At 36.7% G+C, this 23,274-nt stretch overlaps 1 protein-coding gene across 2 annotated transcripts in view; it reads left to right on the top strand.

Moving 5' to 3' along the window:
- Positions 1 to 23,274, top strand: part of efl1 (elongation factor like GTPase 1) — a 122,348-nt gene that overhangs the window by 87,268 nt on the left and 11,806 nt on the right. For both annotated transcript variants that reach the window (XM_016280409.1, XM_016280408.1), the window contains exons 16-18: positions 8,814 to 8,945; positions 12,662 to 12,809; positions 21,130 to 22,088. In XM_016280409.1, coding sequence (XP_016135895.1) covers positions 8,814 to 8,945; positions 12,662 to 12,809; positions 21,130 to 22,088 — 1,239 coding nt within the window. The remainder of the gene's footprint in view (positions 1 to 8,813; positions 8,946 to 12,661; positions 12,810 to 21,129; positions 22,089 to 23,274) is intronic.

The following is a 23,274-nucleotide window of genomic DNA, read 5'->3' as shown; positions in this document are numbered from 1 at the left end:
TCTCTGTCTGTCTGTCTGTCTGTCTGTCTGTCTGTCTGTCTGTCTGTCTGTCTGTCTCTCTGTCTGTCTGTCGTTTGTTCATTTTCTATCTGTCTGTCTGTCTGTCTGTCCGTCCGTCCGTCTATCGTTTGTTTGTACGTTAGTTAGTTTGTTCATTCTATCGTTCTATCTATCTAGCTGTCTGTCTGTCGTTTGTTCGTTCATTCATTCTATTGTTTGTTTGTTCATTTGTTCTGTCTCTCTGTCTATCTATCGTTCGTTCATTAGTTAATTTGTTCTATCTATCTGTCTGTCTGTCTGTCTGTCATTTGTTCGTTCGTTCGTTGGTTAGTTAGTTCGTTCATTCTATCGTTTGTTCGTTCATTTGTTCTATCTATCTGTCTGTCTGTCTGTCTGTCTATCATTCTATCTATCTGTCTGTCTGTCTGTCTGTCTGTCTGTCATTGTATCGTTCTATCTAGCGTATCGTTCTATCTATCTATCGTTCTATCTATCTATCTATAATTTTATCTATTTATTTTATCTGTCTGTCTGTCTCTGTCGTTCTATCGTTCTTTCTGTCGTTCCATCATTCTTTCTGTCGTTCCATCATTCTTTCTGTCGTTCTATCGTTCTTTCTGTCGTTCTATCATTCTATCTAGCTATATATATTTATTGGTCTGTCTTTTTATCTATCATTCTATCGAATTATTTATCTTTCATTATTTAGTTAATTATTTTTTTTTATCTACCCTGTTAAATAATGATGATAAATAAAAAAACTAAGATATTCCATTCCAGACTTCCAAAACATCAGTCTGAAGTTTTTTGCAGCAACCTCTAATTTTATCTATTTATTTTATCTGTCTGTCTGTCTCTGTCGTTCTATCGTTCTTTCTGTCGTTCTATCATTCTATCTAGCTATATATATTTATTGGTCTGTCTTTTTATCTATCATTCTATCGAATTATTTATCTTTCATTATTTAGTTAATTCTTTTTTTTATCTACCCTGTTAAATAATGATGATAAATAAAAAAACTAAGATATTCCATTCCAGACTTCCAAAACATCAGTCTGAAGTTTTTTGCAGCAACCTCCTCTCAATTTCATCCATCGCTTCTGCCAGGATGTAATTGTTCTTAATTTCCAAAACCCTTCAGCTCAAATTTAGCTTCCATTTTTCCAAGATCGACGATTTCTTCCATGTGTGGCCCAGATTCCTGCAGCGGGTCTGTTCTCCTACTGTATGTAGCTCTTCCCAGGTTAATTTGGCTCTTTTGCTGTGCTTTTGTTGAGGAATGCCTCTGAGACACAGTCACCTTTGAGTAATTACCTGCTCATGTTTCATGTTGAAAGAGCGTCTCTGTTTTACAGTTAGAAAGAGCAGAGTGAGCCGTGTCTTTTGCTCTGGGATCAGCTCTTATCAGAGGACGGCCGTTTCAGAAATGCGGCATTTTGGATTTTTCCCTTCAAATAGAAGTTAACCTCTTGCAAGTCAAGCACTGGATTGAAATTCATCTGTTCTCCAGCTCCCTGTTTTTCTCCACAATTTTCTTCAATTAGTTCAGCTCAAGCACTTAACTCACACATTGTGCTGTGTTCTGGACTTGATTAACTTTATACTTTAATACATTTAAGATTAATATTTGAATATTGTGCGTTGAAAATGTGTATTTTTAGAATGCAGAAAAAAGCCCTTGACTAACAAAAGAGGATGTAGATGTATCAGAGAATAGTTTCAGCTTCATTACATTAAAACATTTGGTCCCACTTTATATTAAGTGGCCGTGATACCTGTGTACTTGCATAGTAGCTAGATGTTTACATAGTATGTAACCACAGTTTAAGTACACATTGGTACATAGTATCTACAGCTGTAATATTTATGTAACTACACATATGTAACAACCCACTGAATGGTTTGTGTAAGTACAAATGTGTAACAGGACATTGGTAACAACACTTTTTTCACTTCACTAAGTACTCGTGTAACAGGAATTATATAACTACATTTTGTAACAACAATATGTATAAGAGTAATTGGAACCATTTGATCCAGGGGTGGAAATGGGTAGGTTTAGGGATATGTAAAGTGGGAGGAGTTGGATCTCAAGTTGGTGCACCACTGTAATACCAGTGTACTTACATGGTAACTCCTCAGGAACTGTCCACTTAATATAAAGTGTAACATTCTGGACACCAAGATTAATCGATTAATCTAAATTATTAATTTCCCACAAAAAAATCAACAATTGTACTTTATTTTATAAAATAAATATTACACAAATTGGTGGGTTTTTGTTAAATGTGAGCCAAAATCATCACAGTTGAAAGAACCAAAGACTTAAACTTCTTCAGTCTGTGTGCATTGAATTGATTTAATACACGAGTTTCACAATTTGAGTTGAATTACTGAAATAAATGAACTTTTCCACGACATTCTAATTTATTGAGATGCACCTGTATATGAAAAACTAGATATTTATTAGGTTTTAATAATGATCTGATACTTTAACTGATTCTATCCAGTGTCTGTGCTCTTTCTCTCCAGAAGTTATGAACAATAAAAAATGTCTTTGTACTCTTTTAAACTTTGGGTAGGTTTTGTGTATCTCTTAACCTCCTCACACTAGTGCGTGTCAATGTGTCCATCTATTGTTATTGCAGTCTCCAGTAGTTTGTTGTTGTTCTGTTTTTTCAGTTTCTTTTTCGCTTGTAAAACAACGGTCTGGGCCAGTGTTGCCACCTGCCTCAGACTGAGTGTACAGACTTCGCACAGGTATAAAAACCAGGCTTTGCATGTACAGTACGCTGATGGCGAAATTTGCACCAAACAATACCGGAGAATACTTTGGGTTTATACTATAAGACTATAACATTGTCAGTATGCAGAATCAAGTGAGCTGGTCAGGTATACAGATGGATAGACTAGTATGAAGTACACAGGTATTTCCTTCAGAAAATATACGTTTAGGTTTTCAATAATTACCCTGTGCTCATTTTCTCCGTTTTCACCCTGAAGATCTGCAGCTCTGTGGTGTGGAAATCAGAAGCATGTGTGAGGTGAAAAGTTTAGAGCAGGATGGATTTATGTAGCAATCATTAAAACACCATCTGATGCCGATGAGCGAAGGATTTGCTTGTTTTTAGGGAGACTGAATGTGTCCCGAGCCACTGATCTGAGATCCGGTGTGCTATCGGCTGTATGGTGAGTTAGTCGGGGATGAGATGGCCCTGAATCAGTGCTTCGAGAGGAGGGAGTGAGAGGGGTCAACACGAGCAGGAAATCATCAGCGCTGTGGATAAATATGGCAGTGTGCCTCGGGCCCGTCTGGACGTATTAAAGAGTCACACACAAAGAGCTCTTGTGTCTAGACTGACCACTGCATGTGGCTTGACTTTCAGTGATGAACGAGTGACTCGCAGGTTAAAAGACTGTTGCTAGAGGAGAGGGAGAATAACCCCTTCTCAAATCATTCACCCTTCTCTCGTCCTGCTGTCATTATCCAGAGAAATCCACTGACATGTGTCTAGATCTTAGGAAGTGTTGTTTTAACTAAAATCCAAGTAGTTGTTTCATTTCTGAATGTTTGATTTAAAGGTGGTGTGTCTACTTTCTGCACCATTCGTCACCATGAAATTGCAAAAATAATGGCTGTATTGATTTTTTGTATCGTTTAAATACTTATAGGGTAACACTTTACGATAAGGTTCCATTAGTTAATGTATTAACTAAGGGTGTACTCGCACTAGGCACGGTTGCCTTGAACCGAGCCCGGGCGCGATTATCCCCCCTCCCCACTCCCCCGCTGGCCTGCACTCACACTTGCACTAAACTTTACGGGCCAGAGCACGCTTACGTCATGTATGAAATAACGGAGAAAACCACTTTCACTAATATTCTGCCGAATAATTAATAATAATTAATTTATCATTTATGACGTGCATTGATTTTCACTTATATGTATCAGAAAATTATTACGGAGGCAGCTGACGTTAATGAAATAATTTGCAGCTGTACTCGCAAACTACATTTCCTGTTCATCAATAAGGTAAGAACCAGAGCCATTATAAACCTAAATATAATTGATTGAATTAAATTAATTAAAAAGTGTAGTGTAGTAGTAGTAATAGAACATGTTTGCGGTCGTAATGATGACAGTAGCGCACACAAAATAGTATCTGTTCCGTGCTCCGGCGCGCTTAGCGCTCACACTGCATGCGTACCGAGCCCGAGCCCAACCGAACCGTGCCCTGGCCCACCTCTTCCAACCGGGCCAGGGCCGACTAAACGAACCACGCCTGAACGCGGCATGGAGTGCTCACACTAATCAAACGAACCGGGCTTTGGGGGTCAAACGCGCTCGGGCACGATTCAAAACGCCTAGTGTGAGTACACCCTAACATGAACAATACATTTGCTACAGTATTTATTCATCTTTGTTCATGTTACACTCTTAAAAATAAAGGTGCTTCATGATGCCATAGAAGAACCTTTTTGTCTAAATGGTTCCATAAAGAACCTTCAACATCTGAAGAACCTTTCTGTTTCACAAAAGGTTCTTTGTGGTGAAAGAAGGTTCTTCAGATTACAAAAAGGTAAAAAAGAGATGGTTCTTTAAAGAACCTTTGACTAAATGGTTCGTTGTGGAACCAAAATGGTTCTTCTATGGCATCGCTTGAAGAACCTTTTGAAGCACCTTTATTTTTAAGAGTGTAGTAAATGAAAAAATACAGTTGTTCACAGTTAGTTCAAGTTAATTTACAGTGCATTAACTAATGTTAACAAGCACAACTTTAAACGCCTAGTGTGAGTACACCCTAACATGAACAATACATTTGCTACAGTATTTATTCATCTTTGTTCATGTTACACTCTTAAAAATAAAGGTGCTTCATGATGCCATAGAAGAACCTTTTTGTCTAAATGGTTCCATAAAGAACCTTCAACATCTGAAGAACCTTTCTGTTTCACAAAAGGTTCTTTGTGGTGAAAGAAGGTTCTTCAGATTACAAAAAGGTAAAAAAGAGATGGTTCTTTAAAGAACCTTTGACTAAATGGTTCGTTGTGGAACCAAAATGGTTCTTCTATGGCATCGCTGTGAAGAACCTTTTGAAGCACGTTTATTTTTAAGAGTGTAGTAAATGAAAAAATACAGTTGTTCACCGTTAGTTCAAGTTAATTTACAGTGCATTAACTAATGTTAACAAGCACAACTTTTGATTTTAATAATGCATTAGTAAATGTTGAAATTAACATCAACTAAGATTAATAAATGCTGTAGAAGTATTGTTCATTCTTAGTTCATGTTAGCTGAAGTAGTTAACTAATGAACCTTATTGTAAAGTGTTACCCTAAATACTATTATAGTATTCATTCATATTTTGAATTGGCTTTTATATTTATATTTTCAGTTTACATTTTAATTTTCTAGTGCTTTTGACTTTTTTTTTTCAAAATTATTTATCTATTTAGCTTCAATTTATTTGATTATATTGTATTAATTGTATTACTTCAGCTTGAACTTATTTTATTTCAGTTATAGTTCCCAAAGCAACATTTTTAAAAAATGTTTAATTTATGTTTCTTTTTAACTTTATTTATTTTTTAATTATAAAGTTTTTCATTTAATATTTCTATTTTGTTTTATTTTAGCTTTATTTCAATTAGTGAAAACCACTTTAATAGTTTATTAGTTAATAATAACACCACTGATTTGTTACATCTTTATATGGCAGGAATAATAAGAATATATGATATTCCATTCAGTCAATGACTGTTTTCAAACAAGTATTCCTGCGTCCAAACTTACAGCATTGGTTTGACCAGTGCCGTTTTGGTCGTGATGCACAGACAAACAGTTTTAACAATGTGGTGCCACATTGTTTTTAGAGAACCATTCCAGGAATCATTTATATTTCTCTATACGCATTGGAATGGGATAGAGAAACATATGGTAGTATGATGATCCAATATTTTCATGTATTTTAGCTTAATGTGGATAGACAACTGTCAATCAGCATTCTGAAGGACAATTCTGATTAAAAGTGTGACTGTTTGAGCATCACAACAAAAACCTACATGGCAACAGTGGTTTAACCAATGGTTTACATTTGGGGGTGGGCCTTCTGTTTGTTCCAACCAATGGCAGATGTTCAAAAAAGTTGTTGAAAGACATCAATTCACAATATCATACCATTCTCATTATACACAAATAGTTAACCTTAGAATGCCACGATTGACCAATCAGAATCAAGCATTACGATTTTTCCAGGATCTGATTGTATACTGCATTCTAAACTAGTCTGTGTGTTCTAAACTAAAGAGACAGTCTAATTTTATCATGCCTTGAGGCATCTGTGCAACATCCTGCCCTGAAAAACGTGTGCCCTATTCCAGACATATGCAAACACTTATAGAAAGAATGTCAAAGCAGGACACGTACGATCCCTCCGATGAGCAATTCATCCACTCTGCATCACACTTTGCATTAACAACCCTTCCGTTTAAAATTTATTTAGCAGATTTAATGCTTATGCACATTTGACCCCGTATACATGGTTTATTTTTCTATATCTGGTATGTCGGCACGGCGGTGCTGCTATAATAAACGTTTGCTAGTCGATCCATGATGTCATGCTCTGAATGCATGGATACTGATCCTGCGGGAGAGATCGACCCGACGAGCCAGCAACGCCCGAACCGTCAGACTTAAGACTTCATACGCCTCTCAGCCTCCGCAGGCCTGCGCTGTGATTACCGTTAAGCCATTTTTATTACTGACTTTACAGCCTCCAGGTGTTTGCTCATGAACACGATTGTGAGTCTGGCTGGAATTGGCCTTAAAAAGCCCGGCCTGTGACAGAAGCTCTTGACTCATGGCTGCTTCATTGGCTGAACAAACTAACCTCTCGGGTTGAGGCTCCTGATGGAAACACTCTTGGACCTGATGTAATTTGTCTGAATGGGATTTGAGGGCCGAGTGAAATGGTCGTCCTGCTGAGCCTCTAAAGCACTTCATTCAGTTGTCCCTCTCAGTCAGTTTTTATATGAATGCATCTCCTCTGATTTCTGCCCACCAGTCAGTCCTGAAACTTTTATTTTTTTTGTGTAGAAAATGTAAGAAGTGTGTTAAATAGAGGGTCTTGCTGTGAACTTTTGCATGTGCAGTGCAAAAGAAAGAATTGAGGGAATTACTTCAGGAATGAAGAAACTCTCAGTAAGATAATTGTGAGAAGTCTATCTACGGTATATTCATAATCCATTATCGGTCTCTAGTTTTCTGTATTTCACCAATCATCATCTCTCCAAATTGATTTACTTTGCTGGTAGCTTTTTATTTATTTATTTATTTTGTTTTAGTTTCATTTGTATTATTATCATTATTATTTTTTTTTTTAAAAAGCATGTTGTAAAGTGTTACCAAAATGTTTAATACATTTAATTACTGATGTGTTACACTTTCTAATATATTCATATTTTTTTATTCAATTGAAATTACTTATTCTTTAATAAATCTCAATATCACAATGAATATCTTTACAAGCAGCATGTTAAATTTGTGTTTAACAATACTGATAATAAGTTTTAAAATGTTGGCATTTTGTTTGGTTTATTAAAAGATGAGTTTGAAAAAACAAGAACCACTGGACTACTTGTTCGGTTTATTTTCTAGCAAATAAATGTTTATTTCAGTCAGGACCACTTTTGAAAATAATAATATTTATTTATTGGCAATTCTTGAATTTGGCGAAAGCTTAGGCTTTAAGGGGTTCAGCTGCCATACATTAAAGCAATAAGCCCTGTGAAGCCGTGGTTTACAGTGAATTTAAGCGGAGTGCCTAAAACCCCCTTAGCTGTTATAAATTCACTGTAAACCACGGCTTCACAGGGCTTATTGCATTTATAAAACGGTTATTCCATATATGTAGTAAGGTTTCACAAAATAATACAGAGCAAATAAAGTGTAATGATAATAAAAACAGTATTCTTTCACCAAACAATGTAGTTCCTCAGAAACAGTTGTGGTTGCAACAAAGTGTTTGCCGAGCAACACACAAAGTAAAAAAAGGTGTGTGTTTGTAGAGTAATTTACAACAGCTTTGAACGTGGCTCAGCCAATCAGAATCAAGGACCGGACCTATCCATCTTATAAAAGTTTAAGATCCATCCTTAGGTGTGAATCCCCCAGCCTGGCAATAACCAGATATTTCTTAGCTACGCACATATGCAGAAAATACAACAATTGCAAAATAAAGAGAGTGACATGAATTCAGTCATAATAGTTCTAAGAAGAACCCACAGCAGTTTATGGAGCTGCTAGGAGGTGAAGGGGTGGAGGTGGGTGCAAATGTCTGTGCGACCGACTGAAGAGCATGCATTTGAATGTCTTAAATACGGTTCTTGATTAGAGTAGGTGGAGTAATTGATCAGCTGAGCGTCAGCTGATATGGTAGAGATTAGTGGTCTGCCTGAACTACGCTTCAATTCCATTCGGTCACACAAACTCTATATTCCTTTCACAACTAAGCACAATTTTTTGGAGGATGCTTCCCTGGGCCAGATTAATTTTGGGTCCTCCATTTCCATCACAGCCCTGCAATCATGTCTGTTATTAATGTGAATGTCAGAGTTCTCCAAAGTGTGTTTTTCTTTTTCCAGCAACAACACATGCTTACACTCTTACTCACACAGCCGTTGTGTAAATAATAATGTTTAATGTAAAAAAAAAAATTATGGAACATTATTGGAGCGCTGAGGTTTAAAATCCTAGCGCTTGACTGGTCTTTTGAATGCAGCTTTGTTTAATGCTGTTTGTTGTATCTCTGCAGGTATTGGTGGAATGGAGGAATTCATTCTCAAGTCGGCCACCATCTCAACATCTCCGGCCTGCCCGCCCTTCACGCCACTCAACTTTGAAGCTACGCCCATCGTCAGAGTAGCAGTCGAGCCCAAACATCCAAGTACGTGTTTATGAGCAAAACCAGTCAAGCACAGAACGCATTAAACACATCTTGAGTAGCATTTCGCAAAGCAGTGCAACAGGTAAAGCATTTTGGGACGGTTGGATAAATAAAGAAAACATAACTGATAAGCAAAAAGCGTAGAAGAGTGCATTGAATCATCACGATGACTCGGTAGTAAAAAAAACTGTAATTTTTTCTCTGCTCTGGAGCTAGTCATGCTTCTGAATGTAGAAACTTTTAGGGTGTATATTTAGTAAGCTTAGTATCTTTTTCCAAGTATCTGTGTTGATTCTGTTATAAAATCTTGTGAGCTGATAAGCCTAACAATACAGAGCACGTATTAATATTGGATAAACTTTTACAATTAATTTGAACTATGTGTATCTATGCTTTTTGGTATTATTGGTACTATATTTATCTACGCACACAGACTACCATTCCCTTTGGGGTCTGCATTTTTTATTTATTCATTTTATTTTATTATAACGTAACTGTTTTTATTTGATTGTATATTTAAAATGTGATTTATGCGCGATATTATCGGACTGATATCAGAATCCGCCGATAATGGCTTTAAATGTAAATATCGGCATCAGCCCGATATGAAAAATTATGCCGATATGTCTTGCCGATAAGAGGAATGCGTTAACTCACATGTGCTCAGGGTGTGCTAGCGATTAGATCACGTCAGCAGTGTGGCTCATTCTTGAAGCAAAGTTTTGTCTGAATGATGTTTTGTCAGCGACTGTTTTGGATCGCTGCATTTAATCTGTGAAAGCATGTACAGAATGACAGTGTGCGATAGAGTAAACAGTAATAGCACGTGCAGTGGCAGCAGCGGCAGCCTACCCCGGGTCCTAATGCCAGTTCTGTAAGGAGTGTGTTTTGATTTAAAGGTCAGAAGCTATAGCTTACATGAAAAAAAAGATAAACATGATACTTCTAAATTAAATAATTTTATATATACTGATTTATTAATTTTAGAGTAAACAGTAATAGCACGTGCAGTGGCAGCAGCGGCAGCCTACCCCGGGTCCTAATGCCAGTTCTGTAAGGAGTGTGTTTTGATTTAAAGGTCAGAAGCTATAGCTTACATGAAAAAAAAGATAAACATGATACTTCTAAATTAAATAATTTTATATATACTGATTTATTAATTTATGTGTAATATGTTTTATTTTTTAAACAAATCATAAGCTCTAAAATATTTTTAGAATGTTTACAACTCTTTTGCTTTAGACCATCTACAAATGTAAAATCTTTAAATAAAATGTTAGGGTTAAAAAAAAAGTAGCGATTGATATATGGTTTATTTATAGTTATTTTCAAAGCTTCAATGTACTGTCAAAAAACCTTCATTATTGTTTATTTAATTCTAACAAATAAGTTCTTGTTAAAAACTAACCAAAATTAAAAATATTTTGCTTATAATTTCTGCACAGGAGAGACTTGGTGTTGTTTCCAAACAAAAGGAAATATATCTGTATCGGCCCAAATGAGTTGAAAAATATCTCAAAAATCCAATATCGTGCATCCCTATAATTTATTCCTGTGATACAAAGTGTCAGTGTCACGTGATCCTTCAGAAATTATTCTAATATGCTGATTTGCTTTTTTTAAAAACTTTTTTCAAATCAATGTTTAAAACCGTTATGCTGAGTAGTGCGTAATATTTTTGGGAAAACCATGATGCAATTTTTTTTTTGATGAATAGAAAGAATGGCATTTATTTGAAATATATATTTTTTGTAACAATGTAAAAAGTGCATTGCATTTATTTATTGAGTGATTTATTTTCAGTTGTATGCATTCCAATAGACCCATGATCTTTTTGTTGCAAGTGCCATGTTCTATTTGAGTTTTTGTTATTTGATTGATTATTTTATTTTATTTTGTTATTTTTTTATTTTTCTATCACATTTTTTCACCATCTTGTTGTTGTTTTTTTTCCTCACTTAAAGGGGTCATATGATGTTGCTAAAAAAGAACATTATTTTGTTTATTTGGTCTAATGAAATGTTTGTGGTTTAAGGTTAAAAAAACACATTATTTTCCACATACTGTACATTATTGTTTCTCCTCTATGCCGCGCCTTTCTGAAACCGTATATTTTTACAAAGCTCATCCGTCTGAAAAGCGAGGTGTGCTCTGATTGGCCAGCTATCCAGTGCATTGTGATTGGCCGAATACCTCAAGCGTGTGGCGGAAATGTTACGCCACTTATCATACTGTGATGGAGCAACGAGACAAAAACATTAAAAAAAACATTATAAACGAGGCATTTGTTGCATCCGGTGGGGACATAACTACGGATTATAATGACTTATACTGTCTTTTTACGCGTTGTTGCATCGCGCCGCGTAAACATAAAACCATGTCTCCATTTGTGATCTGAGAAATGACAAACAACTAGTGCTACTCTACACCGCTCAAAACTCACGTTTGAATCATCAGTGGCAAATCCTTTAAATATAAAAACGTACTTACAGGCTGTGAGTCAGCATTATTTGTCAGCATCATAGACTGTATAGGGTCAGCATGCGCGCCGAAGGGGAAACAGGGGAACTGAATTCACCGGAACACCGGCATTGTAGGCTACTCTCACAGGAAACAGTCCTCGTCCTCCGTAAAATGCGTTTCAGTACATTATGGCATTGACTTCTCCATGAGAGATACATGCAATACTACCTTACAATCTTCCCAAAATGAGGTATCTTAGAAGGCAATATTATTATGCTGTCTGTCTTTTGGAGCAGGTTTTGCATTATTTAGCATACCTGTGATGCCTTAATATATTGCCTATGTAGGCAGTTCACAGCTCACAAATCACACAGATACAGAGCAGTGACTAACCATAAAAAGATGCATGAGCATACAGATTAAATCGTCATGTCTCATGGCTCTCTAAGGTGCAGTTATCCCTCAAAAAAGGTGTTTTAATGATGACGTCTCCAGGTTCACTCAGCGGTGGTGTTGTGATTCTCATTAGCAGTGTCAGAGATGGCACGGAAACCCCGTGCTTCTCAAAACATCACATTCGCTCATGTGGGACGCATTAGTCAAGAGCACAGCTGTAATGAGGAAGTTAAATGTTTCCCAGTTTAGCACACCAAAGAACTGTCTGATCTGGATTGCACGATCACACACAAACACAAGAGCTCATTGTGAGGGCGTTCACTGTCCCAGAGCGCTGTTTCAGGGTTTAGTTTCATAACCGTAACTTCAGCTTGCCTTTAGGTCAGGAGAGGCCATTGCTGGTGAACACGCTCTTTATTAGAAGCGCTCTGATAGTCATAGTGTTACTGCTGTCACTACATTATGAACAGAAACTTACTTTGATGTCAGACAGCACTTTTATATAAGGAGAGAATGTGATGTTGTTTTAAAGGGTTATATAATTTTTTTAAATCTTTTTCCTCCCCTGAGGTTAGGTCTTTGCACCCAAAGCAGTCATAATTTAGTTTTTATGACCCGTTATGACTCTTTGAACCTTAAACGGGACATTTTTTGCTACTTTATTTTTTTAAACACTCCCTGTTTGTGAAATGACTTAGTGTTTTGTGCACTGACACATGTTTGTAGTCGGGTAGATGTAGTTTACGCTGCTCCATCCTTCATCAGCTTCTTAACAAAGCTGCATCCCATTGACAGCTTCACAAAACACAATCTAGACTCAAATGTTCACACAAATGTGTGTGTGTGTGTATGTGCAGGTGAGATGCCGAAGCTGGTGCGTGGGATGAGGTTACTGAACCAGGCCGACCCATGTGCCGAAGTGTTGATTCAGGAGACAGGAGAGCATGTCCTGGTCACTGCAGGAGAAGTGCATCTACAACGCTGCCTGGATGACTTGAGAGAGAGGTGAGGAGCCACACACACACACATATATAAATGAACACGATCATCCCTTCCTCTTTACTACTAGTTATAACACAAAATAAACATGAATGAATGTCTCATGTCTCATGTAAACGCTCAAACAGTGTTCCAACCACAGAAAGACGTCAATAAAACAGCTTGTGAACATTACCTTTACATTTACCTCAATCAGTGTCCACAGCTTGTTTTTTTTACTAGAGAAATTAACTCTAGAAAAGAGCATTTTGCTAAGTATATGCACTGTATTAGCCTATATAATTTTACTTAACCTGTTAGTAATGTCTTAATTATTTAATGTATATTTAAATAAATTTGTCATGAAAACAAGTTATGCCAGCCACTGTGTAAATCATTACATTTTAACAACGAATTGGAGTAGAAACACAATTTTATAATTAGATTGATAATTTAGATTTAACTTTACTGCAGGTAAATTAAACTGCATATTAGAACAGAAGACAGAATATGACACCTGCCATGTAGATGCCCACCCTGGACTGGGTTCTGCTGTGTTTTATTCATGTGTGAGCTGTATATGATTGTTTTTTTGTGCTAAACAACATAAAGCACTGACAACACATTCGACCTCCATAATGTGGCATATTTCTGGATATTAGTGCAGGGTACGCTTAGGGGTTTGATCAGATTGTGAAAAAAGGCTATTATATTATTGGTTAATAATATTTTACTACACCCATATGGCTTTGGAAATAAAAAGGTCATTTCATAAGCAGAGAATATCATTAGATTTTGATCTAATCTTTTCTTTAGACTAACATGCACTGATGAAACATTTACAACACAACTTGAAAAATTAAATAGGGTCCACTTTTATTTCATGTTTGATTTGCATGCTTTAGTATGTGATATGAATGAATGTCAAAACATTCAGATCTCTGTGTTGTGTTGGAATAAAGATTTCTACTCCTTTCCTTTCCCCATTCTCCATCATCTCGTACTTTTTCTCTTTCTCTCACTGTATCGCTCCAGTCATCCATCATTCTCTCTCTCTCTATGTGTGTCTCACTGTGGTGGTGGTGGTGGATCAGTATCTATTGATGTCGGTCTCTGAGCGTTGTGCCTCCTGTACTATAGCAGAGCTTAGACTGATTCGCACCTCTAGAGCTTCTTCTCAACACAAACTGGCTCGGCAAATTATTCATGACTCAGACAAGTTGCCGTTTTTTTAGCTTGGATTGTTTGGAGGTTTTTTTGGCTGCTGTGACATTGTGAATGTGGCAGTTCAGATGCTTTTGAGAAAAACATTGCTTTTATGCTTTATTCTGATTGGATAATCAGCACTTTATATACACTGTATTACAGTGTTAAATTGCAATACTTTACAATAGGAGGTTTTATATTTTTAATTCATTGCGAATCAAGCATTAATGTCATATGTTAAACTGAATAGCCTAGAGCTGGTGTGTTGATGTTGGATTTGACATATACCCTCATAATTAAAAGATGTTTTCTCCCATTTTAATAAGACACCAGGGTGCATTTAGCTTGCCCTTGAGTTTTACCTTGTATAAACAGCATATCTGCATAAATTAACAGCACCAAATGCTAAATATTGGTTGGAGTTGGAGCGTTAGCTGCTTAATCCATCACATCTGCCCTCGCATATCATTAGTGGACTTTTTCTTCGATATTTCGATACAGGTCAGACTGTGGGTCTTAAGACATGTAATGATAATCAATTCGTCAATTGATTGTTTGCAATTTTGTGGAATTGTATTTGGTTATTTCTAGTATAGGTTGTCTAATAGTTCAAATTAGGCCAGTCTCATGAAGAAATACGTTTTATTTTTACAAGTCGTATTTTACTTAAAAATAAAAAAGATAATATATAATAATGATTATATTATATTGTTATATTATATTAGTCATTTTTGAAAGACAAATTAAAAAGACTAAAATAGCATTTTCTTGTAAAAGGTACTTAAATAATCGTTTTATTTGCAACCTTGAAAAATCTTTTTTTTACAGTGTATATATAAGCCCGATTTGTAATGTTTTAATGGCAGTGTTTTCATGACAACATATGCAAATTATCATTACTGTAATACACTAATGGGGATCATCCTGAATGAATTCAATTCAGCTCATCTAATATTGTCATCATCTAACTAAATCATATTCTTATTCAGTGTTTCTGTTTTGTTTTCCAATTAAAACATCTAAAAATCCTGTAAACAAGTTAAATTAATTTGAGAAGCAATACAATGCATGCGATTGTATTTTGAAGTTATGTGTATTTTGTCTTACACATAACTTTTCCACTCGTTTTTATCTTTTTTTATACTTTAAGTGAAACATGTGCCAGTGAAGTTTGACCAAATACACTTGTATTAAAGATGCATTCATATAAAATTAGTCTTGATAGCTAGTGCAGTGTTGAAGGATTGTTTTCAATTTACAATATCAAAAAATCTATGAAACAAGTCCAAAAAATCCCAATTGAAAACTTAAGAAGTCATTTTTGCAGTGCAAATGTGCATTGAGGGAAATTGAAATTGCATTCTAGATCATAAACCTCGAACAGGGAACATTTTCGCAGAAAATACTTCCAGATGAAAATGCAGAAAGTGGACATCCAACAACATATTTGAGCTATCAGGGTAAAGACCTGATTTAAATACACAGTTCAGAAATGAGATGAGGAAAGTGGACTTTATCGTACTCCACTGGGTCCATTCCCACAAAAACTGCAGCATCCTCGCTCATTTGGATATCAGCTGGCCAAAAAATTGTTTCATGAATACATTACCAGTCCTCATTCGAAGACGGAAAGAAATTCAGTGCGTTTGTTTTGAGGCGCAATGCAAATTGTCACCTAAAATGCAAATGAATCAAGTTATTCTTTATGTAATTTGGGCAAGTTTGATAACTCCTGACACTGTTTATGCAACTGGTTGCTGCGTTTTAAATGTAAATTAGGTGACTAGTAATTGGTAAGCTCTTCTGTTATGCTTCATATGAGAATAAAATTGGCCAGGATGTTTGGAAAGCCACCAGAATGACTTTTGTTGTGATTTGTACATGCTGCTTCGGTACAGTGTTGGCTGCGTGTCACGGTTTGTAATATTTTTGTTGTTCCAGAAACTGTCCTTCGTCTCATTGATAGTACTACAAAATCAGTTTGAGTTAAGACTGGCGAGAGATAGCGAAGGACAAATCGAGTGAAAAAGTGTCACATTAACACAAAGAAGTGAGAAAGCCAGCGAGGGATATGTCATGTTTTGTGGATGTAGATTAAATTGGACGATCCTGACTTGGCTCTGCTAGAACAGTGATTGGCTTGTGAAATCACACCAGCGTTCCTTCACTAAAAAACCTCGTAATGGTGTAAGGAGACACAAATGAGCTCTCACACACTCCCCATCTGGTGCTCTGCCTCGAGCTGCGGGACTGTAAATTAACGCGTCTCTCGCAGTGTTATTTTGTCCTGTTTTCAGGCGTCGTGAAGGAACAACTCATCAGTTTGTTTTTAACATTTCCTCCAAAGCTTTCTCAGCTCAAGCGCGTTTAACGGCCGTTGATGGGGCTAGAGATCCCTCAGGTGTAATTTGGCTGGACTGTAATGGAGTCCATCTTGTCATGGTTTGGAAAAGCTCCGGCTAATGCACAAGATGTAAACATGCTTAAACTCCCCATTGATTGAGATATGTTCCTGTTAATATTCGCCTGCTGTCTTTCATTCTTTCTTTACTCCGTCTATCCCACCTGCTTTTTTCCTCGTTCTTCTTCAAAAAATTAGTCAACTTGACAGTCATGAGAAAGTCATGTTTAGATTAGATTTGGGTAGACTATTGAATAAGTCCTAGCAATGTTTCTAGTCTAACAATTTGATTGAATGTAATATGAATATTGAATGCAAGTATTGTATTATTCTGTCACCTTTTTATTCATAAAATTTATAAATAGTTTAACATGCAACTGTGCCTTGTTTATGATTAAATTATTACAGTGAACACAAACAACTGAGACCTACAGATTATGTATAATAACAGGGAACATCGTTTATAGCAGTGTGCGTGCTTGCGTGCGTGTTAGACACTGAATTTGTTTCAAAAGTGCCACATTAAATGTTGCAGCGATGCTTTAAAGGACAATTTAAAGATGTGAGTTTTTATATATATATATATATAGAGAGAGAGAGAGGTCAGTAAGAGTTAGGAAATATGTTTTTATAAAATGTATATTTTTATTATTTAAAATAAAAACAAAAGCACGCACCTCACTGGAAAAACTCTCTATTAAAATATTGGTAATGAAAACAGGTCCAGACCTCTGACACAGCGCCTGTCCTCAGGCCCTTCATAATGAAGTCACGGCATGATGACGTCACATCCTCAGCAGAAAATGCCTAACTGCCTCAACGCAGAAGACAGTGAGACGTTACGCTCTCTGATGTGTAGAGTATTGATGTATTCCAAGGAAACATATCGCTTGAGTTTGTTTCGCCCATTATTAGTGATTGTGTCATTGAAAAGCTTGTTTATTATGCAGTTCTGATATTAATATGACACTTATTAAGACCAATAAAATTCACTGAATATGTGCATCTAAATGGAAACTAGAGTAGGTACACTTTACTTAGCTACTTTTTATGGAAAGTAATGCGTTACGTTACTTTTGCGTTACTTTTTCTCATCTGGGCTGGGCTTGCTAATTTGTTTTTAATATAAATTAGCTACTTTTTATGGAAAGTAATGCTTTACGTTACTTTTGCGTTACTTTTTCTCATCAATATAAATTCTGGATTGCATGAAGCATAGAATGCAGGAGAAGAAAGTTTGACACTTCAGCAATGAAACAAAAAGAAAGAAAAACAATTGTCATGTGTATTTTAAGCCATTTTTGCTTATTAATATGGCTGAATTGGATCATCGAAGGTCAGCAGCAAAGATATTGATTAATAAAATGGGATTAAATGCATAAAATATATTTGTGTTATTTAAAACATTTAATTATTGCAGGTTTGCATTGCACTGTTTTCATTCATCTTGAGGAATACTGAATCTGTTTTTGTGCAAGTGAGATGAGTAAATGCATGTTCACATTTAGTCTAGAACTACAGTAACATCATGTTCACACAGCGCCTCTGCACTTACTCCCAATTTCTCTCAACATGGGGACAGGAGAGCTGTCAGTCAATGAATGGGGAAAAAAAAGTAACTGGAGTTACTTATTTGAAAAAGTAACTCAGATATTTTATTATAAATTAAAAAGTAATGCATTACTTTACTAGTTACTTGAAAAAAGTAATCTGATTACGTAACTTGCATTACTTGTAATGCGTTACCCCCAACACTGTGCATATATATTTATTTATATACATATATATATATATATATATATTAGAGATGTCAAAATTAACGTGTTAACGCAAACTCATAACAGCACAAATTTTATTAACGCACGATTAATGCAGCACATATTTCCAGTTTGACCCGTTGCCCAGCCCGTAGTTGGAGAAATAAAGATGCTGACAGCCAATTTAGCGACTTTGTCGCTAGATTCAGAGACTTTTTTTTTTCCTTCAAAATAGCGCCTAGCAACAATACATAACACATTGGACAAACCTTATTTAGTTTCTGAGACTCGCTGGTACTGCAAGCGCGATGTTTTGCGTCTGCTCTGTTCAGCGAGTGGCTGAGAGGAGCAGCGCTTTTAGTTAAACCAGGGATGCGTTTCCCAAAAGCATCGTAAGCTTAAGTTGATCGTAGCTCCATTGGTTTCAATGGATGTATGATGTACTTAAGCTTACGATGCTTTTGGGAAACGCAGCCCAGATCGTTGCTTCTCTAATTTTACATGCAAGTATAGCCAAATTCACAGCACAGCTATTATCTTTATCTTACGTGTATTTGATTTCATCAGACAACGGCTTGATTATAAATCAGGATTTTTGTGCAGATTGGAAGGGAAAGCTCGTTATGTAGTCTTAATGGGTCGCGTTTCAGTCACTATTTCATATTAATTTGGTTGTCTGACAACAGAAACAGTAAAATATAACAATGAAAACGGTTTTATTGAGAATTTGGCTGCATCAAATTACAGTATGTGGGAACAGAGAGGCAAACAAATGTATTAATTTAAGGTACATTTAGAACAGCTAAAAATGTGCGATTAAGTTGCGATTAATTACAAGTTAACTCATGACAATCATGCGATTAATCGCAAGTTTAATAATAAACAGTTTGAGAGTGTTGTGTGGTGAGTGTTTATCCACTTTACTGATCGTTTAAAAAAGTGAGTGAAGTGAAGTGACATGTGGCCAAGTATGGTGACCCATACTCAGAATTAGTGCTCTGCATTTACCCATCCAAAGTGCACACACACAGCAGTGAACACACACAAACCGTGAACACACACCCGGAGCAGTGGGCAGCCATTTATGCTGCGGCGCCCGGGGAGCAGTTGGGGGTTCGGTGCCTTGCTCAAGGGCACCTCAGTCATGGTATTGAAGGTGGGAGAGAGTGCTGTACATTCACTCCCCCCACCTACAATCCCTTTGGGTTATGAGTCCGACTCTCTAACCATTAGGCCACGACTTCCCCGTTTTAGTATAAGTGTGTTGTTGTTGTAATTATGGCCATTTGAATCATGTTAATGATAATGCTACATGATATCTAGTGTAATTTGACTTAACAGGAACACATTTTTGTTGTAAAAGCCTTACTGATGGGGCCGTGGAGGTGCATGAAACCGTACAGGTTGAGAAACACTGAGTTAGGAACTAACAAAAAATAATGAGGTTGAAGAAGCAGCCAGGGAGAGAGGAAGCTAACTGTGTGAATCGTATCTCACCAGGAGCTGAGAGCAGTGAGACAGCAGCGCCTGCAGACAGCACAGTCACGGCTCTCGGGAGGTTTCTAGTAAACATTTACCACTGGATTATCTGCTTCCCACACCGTTCTGTGGCCGTCTGGATCTAACTGGATTACTGAATGTCTCCACGAAGACAGCAATCATGTCAAGCGTCTGCTCCACTTTACAAAGCTTAGTGACCCATGAGACCCAAGTGTCCAACTGTGTCCATTAACCAGTGACCCAGAGTGTTTAGGTCCCTCATTAGATTTAGGCCGTTATCATGTATCCAATCATGCATTATACGCAAGCATAACGCATATTGAGTAAGCCTGGATTGTGACTCTGTGTGTGATATTCGTAGGAATCAATGCGCTTGTATCTTCCAGCAGAATGTTTATGTCTGTTTCCTCACGCAGACAGAGAGAGATTAATGTGTATTTGAATAATTTCTGCGTGAATGGCTCATTGTAAATTAGATTTTACTGTGCCATAACGACTTGCTGGAGAATCGGAGCTCGGCTTTTACCGTTGGCTGAACGCCAGTCTTGAGTGCCGGCAATAATTTTCTTTCATGTCCTCCCAGTTAGTTTGAAAAGTAAGCCTTTTTATACAACCCCCCCCCCGGGTAGTTACTGAATTTCATGGGCTCTGAAGTTGTGCTCTGCACAAAGACAATAAAGTTGAATCTAATGTAGTCTAGTGCAGTGATTCAGTGTTTTAGAGTTGTCACAATACTAAATGTCAGTATTGATATTGGGTTTCTCAATAGCAATGTCAATACAGCAAAGCCTAATATGTAATATTAAGACTATTGAACACACTACTTTTTTTAAAAATAATACTAATAATAATGATATATGTATTTTTAAATGTAAGTCATATTATAATTGTTATAAATGTTATGTTAAATATATACTGCTTTATGCTAAAGTAAATATTGTTGAATATATATGTAATATCATTTATATTTTTTAATATACTGCTTGTGTATTTATTTATATATATATATATATATATATACACAAACACACAGTATATTAAAATATAACATATATTTGTATATTGCTATTTAAGTAATTATTATGCTATATATAATCTGTAATTAATTTATAATTATAAATAATTAAAATTTTGTATACATTTATATATTTTATATAGTGTGTGTGTGTGTATGTGTGTGTGTGTGTGTGTGTGTGTGTGTGTGTGTGTGTGTATATAAATTTAGTCAGTTAAATAATATTCATGCTAATCAGATAATATAAGTAAGCAAACAATAAAATAAATTGTTTGCTATATAAATTAAGAAAATTAAAATTAAGTAAATATTTATTTTATTTTAGTTTAGTTTTTTTTATTTACAGTGCAAAAATATCTATATATGACATAAGTACTTTTGACCGTGCATGTTTTATTTATTTATTTATTTATTTATTTATGTGTTTATTTTGTTATCATGATTGTTATTTGCCATTTTATCCTCTAGGTTTGCTAAAATTGAAATCAGTGCATCCGAACCAATCATTCCGTTCCGCGAGACTGTGATCCGGCCTCCCAAAATGGACATGGTGAACGAGGACCTGGGAAAGCAGCAGAAGGTGGCGGTGATTCACCAGGTCAAGGAGGAACAAATGAAGAATCCCGAAGGCATTCAGGTGGATTCCACCGGTCTGGTCACGCTCACCACCTCTAACAAGATGGCCACGGTCGGGGTGCGGGCTATTCCTCTTCCTGAGGAAGTCACCCGCCTTCTGGAGGACAATGTAGAGCTCATCCGCACAATGGAGCAGTTCAGCCTGTTCGCCTGGGAGGACAAGACTCTGGACATCAACCAGAAAATCTTGGAGAACATCCAGGATTTCAAGGTGAAGTTGGAGAGCAACCTGCAAGGCCACAAATGGAAGGAAGCCGTGGAGCGTATCTGGGCATTTGGTCCGCGCCGGTGTGGGCCAAATATTCTCCTCAACAATATCGAGGGCTACCGGAGACCCTCCGTGTGGCAGTGTCTGGAACGAGAGAAGGAAACCGAAAGGGCCGAGATCAGAGACTTTGACAACAGCATTGTGAGTGGCTTCCAGCTGGCCGCGCTTTCTGGTCCCATGTGTGAGGAACCTTTGATGGGGGTTTGCTTCTCTGTCGAGACCTGGCACATGAAGCTTTCTGCACCACCTCTAGCTCAGCAAGACTCAGTCAATGAGGATTCCCAACCTGCAGAGCCAAGTAATGACGACCAAAGTGAGAGTTCTGACGTTCACGAGACGAGCTCTAACCGAAGCAGGAGCAGAGTGGAGGCTGCCGGGGGTTCGGTGGACTGTTATGGGCCATTCTCAGGGCAGCTCATCGCTGCTATGAAGGACGCCTGCAGATTCGCCTTCCAAGCTAAACCTCAGCGGCTGATGGCTGCCATGTATACATGTGAAATCATGGCCACTGCTGAGGTCTTGGGTAAGCATGAGTTTATACAGTCTCTACTAAAGCATTTGATTAATCCAGTCAAGAAGTCACAACATTTCTAATCAAAATTAGAGTTGTGTGCCTTTCAGTCCATGACTGTGTTTCCCAGAAACATTGTAAGCCTTAAAAAGATCATGGAGTCACAAAAGTCAAAAAAAAAAAAAAAAATTGTAATTATTCCTTTTTATAAATTCATATTTTAATTAATTGTATATTTATATTTTTAGCTTTGATTTTAATTTAAGTTTCTGTAATTGTGTAGCTTTTCTCATTTTTCAGTTTTAGTAATTTTAGTACTTCATTGTAAACTAATTGTAAACATTGTATTTCAGTTAGAACCCTGAATATATATGCGTGTAATTTGAATTTTTTTTTATGCATACTTTGAATAATATATATTTATAAATAATATTTATATATTAAATACTATTTCTCCAGTTAATGTTCATTTTTAGAGTCAAGCTTCCTTGCAAAATTATAATTTTTCCACCATTACATCCTATTCGTAATCAGATTTTTTAAATCTGTGGTCCACCAATAACATTATCATCCAGCAATAGGAACGGCTGCAATAACCATCAGTACTCTACTATGACCTCCATCAACAAAATCACTGTCATTACAAATAAACAGCCTGTTTTTGCTACTGTTCCTTTAGGACTTCTATATATAAATTACCTACTGGTAAAGTTCAGCAACACGGCCAAGTTGAATACTGAGTAGGTGTTGATGCATCAGCGTAGATGGCCATATGTTAATGTGCTCATAGATTTCTGATTGAGCTGTTTTTGCTGCTTAGTTTCACTAAATAGTCCCTGTGGGCTGCAGAGGGAGCTTTGCGTTGTGAATGTTGGAGTATGTCTACATAGTCCATCAATCTCTTTTAAGAGCAAGGAAAATCCTGTTTTCTATGATACATCCCCTTTAACTGTCGAGTCAATAACAGTTTTATACAACACAGTAACAGATGTGAGCGTTCATGGCCCAGATGTACAGAGGTCGTGACCTTCTATAGATGTCTGTCATCGAGTATTATTGCGAGAGCTTCACGCTCATCTACAGTGTTAACAGGTCGATGGTCTCTGGGGCCGAACTGTAAGATACACAGGCACTGAGCTGCTTCCCCCATCACTTCCACGTATTCCCCCGCCTGTGTGTGTGTGTGTGTGTGTGTGTG

The sequence above is a fragment of the Sinocyclocheilus grahami genome, unplaced genomic scaffold, assembly GCF_001515645.1.
Source record: "Sinocyclocheilus grahami isolate Dianchi unplaced genomic scaffold, SAMN03320097.WGS_v1.1 scaffold140.1, whole genome shotgun sequence".
In the NCBI taxonomy this organism is placed as follows: Eukaryota; Metazoa; Chordata; class Actinopteri; order Cypriniformes; family Cyprinidae; genus Sinocyclocheilus; species Sinocyclocheilus grahami.
This window is presented reverse-complemented; position numbering and strand designations above follow the sequence as displayed.